We start from the raw sequence: 12,078 nt of genomic DNA, 5'->3' as shown, positions 1-12,078 counted from the left end.
ACTGCAAGGCAGATTTAGGACATGGGTGCAAAAGGCTATAGTTCTAGAGACCCTCAACACTTTAACCCTTTGGGTGTCTCTCTTATCTGGCACACACAGTTCAGTTCTCTAATAACGAGCTGATGAGATGAATCATGTGCTGGACTACTGAAACATCCAAAGTGTGCAATTTTGGGAAGCCTCCTAGACCAGGGCTTCCAGATAATATCCAGCTCTGCAGGATGGTGCATCTCTAGAAGAATAGAAATTTATTGGCATAGGTCGTGTAAGATTTATAGCATGGGTGTGTCTTTGAATTGAAATACTTTATTGTCCCCAATGGGAAATTTGTAAGAATAGTACTAACACTAATAGTAATATCATGCAAATAAAATAATATTAAATGCATAATAAAAATTAAATGCTTCTAAAATAAACAAAACCCCGTAAAACATCAATGTAAATAAACATGTAAAATTATAAATAAATAAATGGTGGTGCTGTACATTCAAAAACATGTGGTTGCTCTCTTATAGTTTTTACATAAATTAATAAAAAAGTAAGTATTAGTAATAACCTGCAGAAAAGAAAATATATATAAATTAAATAATTATAAATAAAACACCATAACACAAGAAAAAGCAATAATTATATATATATATAGATGTAAATTATTAAGGGTTATGTTAGGGTTAGGGGTCAGTGGGCTTTCCCATGGGAAGGCTGTTACTATAAGCAAATCTTATCAATATAGCAATCTCTTTCAAGGGATATTAAGAGTGCAATTGGGATCTTCTGCCTCAAGCACATTCCTTTTCTGGAATTTACTCGCCAGGTCTAGTATGAAGCCTCTCTCGTAGGCGTGGTTGCACACATTTCTCTGAGTGATCAAAATGTGTTTACATATGAGCTTTAGGAGAGTGAGAAAAGTGGAATGTTTTCAAGTTTGATGCTGTGCACTGTTGTGCATGCAGAGTTTGCTACAGCATGGCTCATTTGCAGCACTTTTCTGGGAAAAGAAGGAACTCCAGAGGATGACTAAAGTGCATTTTAGAGCTAAAACTTTGAATTCTAGTTCTGCAAAATAGAAGTGAACAAAACATATACTCTCTATATACAGACTAGTTTTCTTGTTAATGTGTTTCCATCTTCTTGTCTTTACTAAGACTGTGTCATGCATCAGCTTGTGGTTACATCAAGTCTGGTCTTGTATTTTGGAGTTTAAACCATTGCATGGCTTTCACACATGATTTCAGATGTTTGCATAGTTTCAATAGAACAAGTACAGATTGTGTTTGACTGGAAAAGAACAAATATAACCATATATAGTAGAACAAATATGCCCCCTAGGACTATCTTAAAGGTTATTTAAAGATTTTATTGTGTGTGATGTCATGGGAAGTCATAATAAACAAAAGAAGCTCATAAAAATGAAAATTAATGCTTGTTTCTTAAATAACGGGCACTGAGACTGATGCTTAAAGTGTGCAGAACTACAGTGTACTGCAGTAGTGGGATTCTATACAATGGTTTGCTTACTGTGTCTCTGATTGATTGCAGACATTGCAGTTGTGGACATGAGCGATGTATTCAGACAGCCCTCCCTGTTTTATCACCTCGGTGTGCGTGAGAGCTTTGACATGGCCAACAATGTCATCCTCTACCATGACACGGACCCTGACACGGCACAGTCCCTTAAGGTGAGAGTCTTAAACGCACTCATAAACAACATATGTTTACCTAGACTTTTGATGTTTTTAAAGAGGACCTATTATGCCCTTTTACAAAGTCTTGATTTTGTTTTTAGGGTCTACTCTACTAGAATAGGTTTTCATGCTTGAATGTTCAAAAAGACCTTATTTTTCGCATATTTTACATTGTTGCGCCACCTCTCTTTCCAGTCTGTCAGTAACGCTCTGTTTAGTTCCGGTCTTTATGAAACCCCTCCTTCCGAAAAGCACAAAGTGCTCTGATTGGTCGGCTAAACCAATGTGTTATGATTGGTCAACCACTTCGAGCATGTTTCGGAAATGTCACGCCTCTTACCATAGCCGCAAGTTTCAACGCAACTCATTGTCACAGTTGTAAACACGACGGCTTTCTTCTTCCACGAGTGAGTTTGGCGTCACAGCATTTGATTCCGGGCGGACCATTAAAGAACGCGACACACACGTCTCCCGGACATCCTGTAGAATTCAACTAACTAGATGACGACTTTGAAAATCCTGAAGTGTTTCCAATTAAGTGTGCCATGTGCATCAGACGTTCAGCCAACAGTCCGGGGGCGTGACATCTGAGGCTGAGACTATAACTTTGCAGACCATTTTTTTAACAACATTACATAGTAAAGACATGTAAAAAATCATAATATGTCCTCTTTAGAGGTGCTGTGTGTTTATTTGATGTTAGATGATTATAAGAAAGCTTTATGTAGTTTGATTTTCACTGAAAGAGTAAATACTGTGGCTCTTTGTCATTTTAACATCGGTAGTTTGAAGCGGGACTACCTGTTTGTATAAATAGTGGAAGATTTGGAGCGTGTCTAGGAAACCTGTTCGGTAACAGTGAATATTTTTGCAATTGTTTAGTGCTGCTGATTGCAGAAAAATGAAGTGCTGTACCTTTAAATAAAGCTAATTATTATTACTACAGATGGTTTAGAATAAGAATTATCCAAAAGCACAATCTTACCCCTAAAGAAAATCCTCTTTAATTAATAAAAACATTTACTTTCTCCTTTAAAGACATCCAAAAAAAGAGGCTTTGTTTTATTTAGCCATTTTCTGGGAACATTTTTTTTTTTAAATCAAATATAGCTAGGTTACTTATGAATTACATATAACATCTAGTGTTGTCAAAAGTACTGACTGCGATACCTAGTCGGTACTGAAATTTTAAAAATGTGACGCTTTGAGCGCTGTTGAGCGGATTCGTAAACACCTATGATTGGCCTGTGTGTTCATGCGCTCATCAGATATGTCTGTGATTGGCTACAATGATCAATGCACAGGAGCGTTTGAAAGCGCACAGTGTTTGAATTTGAAAGCGTTTTGAAAGCGGGAACAGGAGCGTTTGAACGCTCCCATGTGTATCTGTGTAAGCACTCGGTGAAGAGCGTCATTGATGTCCATTTACAACATGTTTTTGAAGCATTGATCATTGTAGCCAATCACAGACAAATCAACAGCGCTCAAAGTGTTACATTCTTAAAATTTCAGTACCGACGTATCGTGGTCAGTACTTGTGCCACCAAACAAATACTAACAAGTATTGGTAGGAGTTTAAACTTTAGATTCTACAGGCTCTTACATTCACATTTAGTATCTTTGTCATCTGAATAAAGAGGCCGCCCACTACCAGGGCCTGACCTGCTATTCTCAGCTTAGGAAGGAGTTTATCTTTTCTGGGCACTGGACAGTAGAGCTGCCAGAACAACACGGTCTGTATTCGAACTAAGGCATGCGATCAGCCCAGGACAGCTGCACATGGCCACGTTGCCACAGAGACATTGGAAGGCATGTGTTCTAGCATACTGAGATGATGACAATCACACACGGGGTGGAGCGTCACGCGATCTGTTTGTGTATTTGCTAATGTTCTGCCACGCTGTTGTGTCCAGCTGATTCAGTCCGGTTTCATTCACTGCACCACATGGCCATCGGTCATGGAATAAATGTAATAAATGGCATGACAGCAAAACTTTTCCAGGTGGTTTGGGACTTGGATAGTCCTGGTCCTTGATTATGATTGGTTGAGCTGCGGTTGAGCTATTGTAAATTACTCTACAAACATACACCTGTGACCACATTACATCAATATTACTGTACCACTGCATCTGTGTGTTGCAGCATCTCTGTGTTCCTGTCGGGCTTATTGCTTTAATATGCATGTATTTTGGGGAACTGAGTAATTCTTTTCTTTTCTTTTTTCTTGCATAGGACATGGTGGCACAGAAAAACACAGTAAGTATCAAAACATTCTATGAAGGATGTAATCTGATGAGGTTTGGCGTCCGTTGTTGGTGTGCCATGAGCTTTGTGTATGAGACTATTTTTGGAGCTCTTATGACATACATATATATGCTCTTCTGTGTCAGGGCCCTAAAATATGTCCTCCACTTTACATGGTGGGCAGATCATTTCCTGAACTCTTCTTTACAGTACACTAATCTGTGAGTGGACACAGGGTTCTGGTGGGTCATCGTGTCCCAGTCGGAAGACTATTGCTGATTCTGATGAACCCATAAGGGCTCTCAAGATGTCATGGTACTTTGAGTTAGTGGGTGTTGGGTGTGGTTTTGATAAAGGAGAGGGTCATTGAGTGCTCTTCTTTAAATAAACCTCTTATATTGAATGGCTACAGTGAGGAAGCTGATCTTGACAGCATTTTGTAGCTATACGATTCATTGAAATGGAGAATAAAGCAAAAGATGGATTTATGTTAACTTCCCAACATCAGTTTTGTGAACAGAAATGAAATTGAAAGTTTGCCCTTCGATATTCGTTAGGAATTGTTTAGGCTTGTCCCCCAATCATCTACATCTTTCTCAGGAATATTGAACACAAGAATTCCATCATTATCTACTCAACCTCATGTTACAAACTCAAATGACTTTAGGACAAGTCTGTGACTCTGTTTTTTGACTCTTTCAAACCTCAAAACTTCAAAAAACCTTCAAAAACACTCTAACGTGTCATAAAAGTGGTCCATATGTCTCAGGGGCTACTTCTGGTGTCATGTGATAGCTTTGTGCGAAGAACAGGGTGAAATTTAAATCTGTAAATTTTCGGATGACATTAACTTACAGTAATTTAATCACTGTGTGAATAATGAGGCATAATCCATAATAAGAATAATCCATAATAATCCATGAGTAATTATAAAATAAAAACAGTGAACTGGATCAGCCAATTCATTGAAAAGATTTGACTCAAAAGATTTGACTCATTATTTCTCTCATAAACGTACCAAGGAGAGCTACAACGAATGTCAAGATTTTCAGTGAATTTGCTTAAATATGTGTTTGTTCCTCACTCCAGTGTTGTTTTAGTATTATTTATATACTTTTATAGTATTTATTATTTTGGATTAACTTTTATTTTTATATTTTCAGTTTTCATTTTAATTTTAATTTTTGTTCTGTGCTTGTCATTATTAGTTTTTATTTGTATTTTTATTTAGCTTTATTTTTATTTCAGTTTTAGTTTTGGTCATTTTAGTACTTCAACTTACTCGTATGATGATGATGATTATTATTATTATTATTATTATTATTATTTTTCATTTAGTTGCCCTGGCAAAATTTCAAATTTTTAATGTTTTTTTTAATTTTTTTTCCATGTAATATCTATATTTGATTTTATTTCAGCTTTATTTCAATTAACAAACGATTTTTAGGATTTTTTTTTTTTAGTTAACAATAACACTACTGCCTCACACAAAGTTATTGTGCAGCTTCAGAAGGCTTGTTATCAGGGCCTAAAACTAACTTTCTGCCACACCTGCCAGTGGCCGTTGACTTAAGAAAATTTACTGGCCATAAATATTTTTTATCGGCCATGAAACAGGCAGTAATGCCATAAAAGATTTAGATACCAGTGAAAATTCACAATTCTCTATTCCAATTTTGATACCACAGCTAAAACTACTAGCCTAACAATAAAAATGCAAAACATGATTAAAGACAAGTAAACAGTGACTAATAAAATAAGAACAAATAATCAAATTATAAGCAATAGCACAAATAAATACAATAGAACAAAGATACAAATTAAATAAACCGGGCTTTTCAGGTAGGTTTTCAGGTACAGAAATTTAATAAAGTAATCAAATGTAAAATAAGCCAGTGGCTATTTGCACTAAGTGTAAATATCAATTAGATGCTATTTACACTGTGAAAATAGCATATTTTCTTAGCGATAGATGCTATTTACACTAAGTGAAATTAGCAATATATTCTATTTACACTAAGTGACAATAGCAGCATTTTCTTAGCGATATGCTATTTACACTAGGTGAAAATAGTGATGGATTCTATTTACACCATGTAAAAGTATCAGTTTTTTGCAATAAGAGTAAACAGTTAGATATTAGATGCTATCTATACTTTATATTGGCAGATACTATTTGCACCTCAGTATTTTTGTACATTAACAGGATGCAATAATATCATAGAGTGTAAATGATTATATTTATTAAAATTAATAAATGCCTTATTGGGAGAATAAAAACCCTCCCTACACCTTCACCTAACCCTACCCAATAAACACTTTTTTGTGTAACGCCAATAAACGCAGTTTATTTCCACTTTTAGAACATTATTTTTATTGAAAATAAATGCGAACTCGGCAAAACCCACATTGATCGCGTTAAAAGCCATGTCTGCGAGCCTTACTCGCTACTGCTGCACCACTGAAGACATTGAATTTTGCGTGTCTTTTTTTAAAACTTGAGTGGCCCAACCAGACATTGGTGGGCGGAGCTAGTGTAAATAGCATTTGCCAACAAGGGACGCTATTTGCACTTAGTGTAAATAGACACTCTGGTAAAGGAATCACTGCATAGTCTTCACTGTATAAATGAAACTTAGATTAAAAGGTACAGAAATTATTCAGACAAGAGCAGTGAATGATTTTCTCTTTGTCCTTTGTTGTTTGATTAACATTAATAATAGACAGCAGCAGGTTTATTAGGCTCCTGTCACTTTAAGACTTGCACAGATCCAATATACCGATACTGTACATATGCGTTTCCTTTCTCAACTGTTTACATTCGCTTAAGAAATAACTGACAATATTTACAAGGATACTCACTGAGACGGACATTTTTTGTCATAATTTTGTTTGAATTTGTCAGTTCAAGTGAAAGAAGACGTGAATGAGAGCTCAATTCAATATTCCTGCGCTGGTTGAGACGCAGCTTTCCGGGTGCACGCTTCGGATGTTTGCGCACAGAAAACTTCCCAGACTTTCACGTCTTCTTACACTTAAATATTTAAATTGGAAAGGCTTAAACTTTCATGACGACGCAGTACTTGCCCGTCAACTGTCCCGAGCATTGTTCACATTTGTTCAAGTTCACGTTCTCACAACATTGCATTATTAGAATTCATAAAAATGTTACAGGCCAACTGTTAATTTTAGGTCTTGCTTGTAATACAGAGCATGAGTTGTATGAACTACATCTTTGATACTTTTAAAGTTTTTGCGTTGTATTGAAGCTTGAAAACTCCCTATTCATTGTAGTTGCATGGAAAAGAGAGACTAGTGTATTTCTTGTAAATTTTTCCTTAAGAAAGAAGGTCTTGCAAAATTGGAACAACATGAGGGTGAGTAAATGGTGACAGAATGTTTTGAATGAACTTTGCTTTTGTCTTATACAATCGCCGGTGTTTTCCTGTCTTCAATTAATACTGTGTAATGTATATTCTTTATCTGTCACTCTCTTCTTCTCTTTTCCTTTTAGTTCCCTTCACTGTTTACTCTCCTTTTCTTTCTTTTTCTCTATCTCGTGTGTTACCTGGAGTAGGCTGCAAGGCCAGTTAAAATAGGCTTCCCATGGGTCCAGTTGCCTCCTGAGTACAGGGGCTCCGGCCTAAGGAACAAAGTAGGTACTGCAGGTGTGCTAGTGCATGCTGGGAAAATCCCATATTCATGTATTGGTATGAGAGTAACCAATGATGTCTGTCTGACTCACATCCTCTCTGTCTGGCTGACATGTCTATTCAGGAATTTTAAAGCTCTGAATCAAAGTCTGCAAGTTATTTTTGCTGAGAAACAGCTTGGTTACTTTTAAATGACTAATCATCACCATTAAGTGGATCCAAAGGCTTTGTAGTATTTTTCAGTATTTTTATATTTTTCGGAACCCCTAGCATCCCCTTGTGCCCCCTTGGACCCCATTTTAAAAACCACAATGCTTTAGCTGGGGAGTTGATGAATTTAAAATGTGCTCAGTATCTATGATTAGAACCCAGGCCTAACCATTTAAATAGTCTAGAAGTGTATGGTGACCATTTGACTTGAAAGAGGCTTTAGGTGACCCCTTACATTTGAGGTGTTGATGTGGCTAAGATGCTAAGATGTGCTTTGGCCACCTCCTCAATTTCACTCTGGAATTCTGGGACAGTACATGATCACAAAGGTGTCAACAAGATTTCCTTGGCACTTCACATTTCTTGGCTGCCAGTTGCTGAGTACATGATCACTAACACACAGACATTTCTGACAGTTTGTACTTTTACACAATGTTACAGACTTATACTATCATGAATTATATCTCAAGACTTCATATTCCATTGATCTCTAAAGCGCTCCTACCAGCGAAGAATAGGTCTATCTTGCATTTTTCACAGATTTAGAATTTGTTTCTCTTTCTTAGGCCTCCAGTGGGAACTACTATTTTATCCCTTACTTGATGACGCCCAACAACGAGTACTTGTGCTGTGAGAACGTGGCCCAGCGCAGAGCATCAGAGTACATGCAGCCCAACTGGGACAACCTTCTAGGACCTCTGTGCGTCCCATTGGTGGACCGCTTTGTCAACTTACTCAAAGACATTCACGTCACGTCTTGGTATGACTGCTCAAATTATGATCACTCTTGGCAGGATGCCCACTCTATGGTCTTGCTTTCAGATGGTCCTTTACATATCGATGTCATGCTATGTTTTGCTGAACATAAATCAAGCAAACATCTTCTAATTTTGTAATTGATAAACAGCTTTTAGCCCACGTTTTGTCATCTTTGGAGTGAAGAAATGGGACTGATGTAGCAGTCATATTATATCATCAAGACAGACATGCACAAGTGCATACAAGATTTATTAGGAACTCTAGTAGCTTCTAACAAGCTTCTGGGTGTCCTTTCACCTGGAGCTCAGATATCAAAAGTTTAGAACTCTCACAGATTGTAGTGCCAAGATTTCAGCACCCTGTTACATAGAGTACAAACTAGTCTTGTGTAGATAGATTTTTGACTATTGTTCAGAAGTCTAACTCACTTTTTAGCTGGCCAAGAACACGTAAACAAACAAAATTAATTGTGTTTCTGCATGATGTTTCGAAGCATCAGATTGTTCCAAAAAGGGGATTTCTACGCTGACCAAGAGAGCTCAATGTGCTGCGACTGAAGAACACATGCAAATAGAAAAAACACCAGCAAATTAAAGAAAACATCTTCATCAGTTTGACAACACATGTGCAGCAAATATTCACAATGCAACCAAATACAGAAACAGGCTGCAAATACTCACAGTGCAACCAAATGCAGAAACGCGCTGCAAATACTCACAACGCAACCAAATACAGAAACGCGCTGCAGATACTCACAATGCAACCAAATACAGAAACACACGGCAAATACTCACAATGCAACCAAATACAGAAACGCGCGGCAAATACTCACAATGCAACCACTTACAGAAATGCGCGGCAAATACTAACAATGCAACCAAATACAGAAACGTGCTGAAAATACTCACAACGCAACCAAATACAGGAAAGTGCTGCAGATACTCACAACGCAACCAAATACAGCAACGCGCAGCAAATACTCGCAACGCAACCAAATACAGAAACGCGCAGCAAATACTCACAATGCAACCAAATACAGAAATGCACTGCAAATACTCACAACGTAAACCAAATACAAAAATGCGCGGCAAATACTCACAACTCAACCAAATACAGAAACGTGCTGTAAATACTCACAATGCAACCAAATACAGAAATGCACTGCAAATACTCACAACGAAAACCAAATACAAAAATGCGCGGCAAATACTGACAACTCAACCAAATATAGAAACGTGCTGCAAATAGTGCAGATCACAACGGAATTGTTTCAAGGGGACCCCAACAAGTGTCGAACCTGGCTGGGACATGCTGATTGTTCAATGTCTACTTGTCAGTGGTGTTGTCGATGACCTGAAAGGTGAGATTTTATTTTAACATCCTGATCCTATATGTGTTGTGAGTATTTGCAGCACATGCATTGTCAAACTGATGAAGATGTTTTCTTAATTTGCTGAGGTTTTTTTCTATTTACATGCGTTTTCTTCAATGGCAGCACGTTAAGCTCTCTTGGCCACTGTAGTTTTCACAGCAATGCCATAGGAGGACCTTTTTTGGTTCCCCGAAGAACCTTTCAGGGAACAGTTCTTAAAAGAACCATTTTTCTTAACTTTAAGAACATTTTAATAATCTAAAGAACCTTATTCCACTATAAAGGTTCCATGGATGTTAAAGGTTCTTCACAGAACCATAGATGCCAATAAAGAACCTTTTTCTGAGGCTTATAGTACCTGCAAATTTATCAGTTAATTTATTAAATTTATTTAAACACTAAATCCTGTTGTATTCTCCTTCCTGGCAGCGCTTCATACAAAGACACACTTCTGAACGACATCCGAAAAGCTCGAGATAAATACCAGGGTGAGGAGCTGGCCAAAGAGCTTACCCGGATCAAACTCCGCATCGACAACACTGAGGTTTTGACTCAGGACATTGTGATGAACCTGCTTTTCTCCTACAGAGATATACAGGTATATACTGTAAACCAAAAACATCTAAACATTAAAAAAAATTTACAGCTGATTTAATGGTCTTTGGTTTGTGTTTACAGGACTATGATGCCATGGTTAAATTGGTACAGACCATTGAGATGTTACCCACCTGTGATTTGGCCATCCAGCCCATGATTCAGTTCCACTATGCTTTTGCGCTCAATAGGTGACCACAAATCTGCATTGTGTGGTATATTCTCCTATTCAAATGCTTGGCAAACAGATATTTAACTTATACAGTCTTAATCTCAGGAACACATGCATTTATATTTGTGTGTGTGTGTGTGCGAACACAGACGAAACAGCCCTGGAGATCGAGAGCAGGCTTTGCGTGTGATGTTGCAGGTTCTTCAGTCATGTGAGCACCCTGCACCTGATATGTTCTGCTTGTGTGGGCGTATTTATAAGGACATCTTCCTCGACTCTGACTGCAAGGACACCAAGAATAGAGACAACGCCATCCAGTGGTGAGTGCGTTAAATGAGCTGCTTGAAGCTCACTGTTCAAAGGTGATTTATTTATTATATTATTTTTATTTATTTATTCATTTTTAATGAAGGAAATCATTAGGTTAGGAACAAATATCTGCATTAAATACACTAAAACATCATAGCACCCAATTTAAGTATGCTAAAAATAAAACACAACAGATAGTTGTAATGGTAATTGAGCAATGTTTATATATGAATAAAAAGCCTAAATTAAAATCTGTCATTATGTAAAGTGATCTTTTCAGATGAAATTATTGATTTCCTAGATTTTTAATGTTTGGACAAAAAAAATGAGATAATATTAAAAATATCTATATGACAGTATATACAGCGGTTCTTCCCCATTGTATCGAAAATGCTATCGAATATCGATACTTTTCAAGGTATCATATTCAAGTTAGAAATTCCAGTATCGTGACAATACTAATGTAGGGTGCCACAAATTTTTGAAAATTTTCAAATGGTGCCATGACTGAAAAAATGTTGGAAAACACTGACCTAGCATTAAATACATTAAAAACAAACAGAATGCACTAGCAGCTGCATTAAATGTAGTAGAACACCCAAGTAGGTGCATCGAATATGCTAAGAACACCCAGATTACCCTAGCAGGTGCATGAAATGCACCGAAACACACAGAACACCATAGCAACCACATTAAATGTGCTAAAACACCCAGAACACTCTAGCATTTGCATAAAATGTACTAAAAACACCTAGATAACCCTAGCAGCCGCATTAAAGGCCCTGACATACTCACGGCGAAGTTTTTCATTCTTCGCATGGGGTAAAAAGAAGTTTGAAATACGTGACCAGCGATATACTGTTAGCGAACATCCTGACGCCGCCACCACAGCTGAGAGTAGCATTTAGATGAATATGTAAATATGTGCTGCACACGTGCACACAACAAAAATTAGAAAATAGCAAGCAAATAGCAAGAAAAGCATCTGATCATAGCGATGTGGCTATGTTTGCACGAGCTCTGCAGTTAGGCATTCCACTAAAGTCACGTCACGTTTATTTATAAAGCACTTTATACAAT

General features: G+C 37.3%; 1 protein-coding gene across 7 annotated transcripts in view; it reads left to right on the top strand.

Annotated features, from left to right (window-relative positions):
- The window catches only part of map3k15 (mitogen-activated protein kinase kinase kinase 15), a 39,672-nt gene that overhangs the window by 872 nt on the left and 26,722 nt on the right, over positions 1-12,078 (top strand). For 4 of the 7 annotated variants that reach the window (XM_051882114.1, XM_051882113.1, XM_051882116.1 and 1 more), the window contains exons 2-8: positions 1,540-1,679; positions 3,918-3,941; positions 7,507-7,584; positions 8,359-8,552; positions 10,353-10,521; positions 10,602-10,708; positions 10,839-11,009. In XM_051882114.1, the coding sequence (XP_051738074.1) occupies positions 1,540-1,679; positions 3,918-3,941; positions 7,507-7,584; positions 8,359-8,552; positions 10,353-10,521; positions 10,602-10,708; positions 10,839-11,009 (883 nt within the window). The remainder of the gene's footprint in view (positions 1-1,539; positions 1,680-3,917; positions 3,942-7,506; positions 7,585-8,358; positions 8,553-10,352; positions 10,522-10,601; positions 10,709-10,838; positions 11,010-12,078) is intronic. The other 3 variants (XM_051882117.1, XM_051882120.1, XM_051882118.1) reach the window with 2 other exon arrangements.

This window comes from Ctenopharyngodon idella, chromosome 23, assembly GCF_019924925.1.
Source record: "Ctenopharyngodon idella isolate HZGC_01 chromosome 23, HZGC01, whole genome shotgun sequence".
In the NCBI taxonomy this organism is placed as follows: domain Eukaryota; kingdom Metazoa; phylum Chordata; class Actinopteri; order Cypriniformes; family Xenocyprididae; genus Ctenopharyngodon; species Ctenopharyngodon idella.
This window is presented reverse-complemented; position numbering and strand designations above follow the sequence as displayed.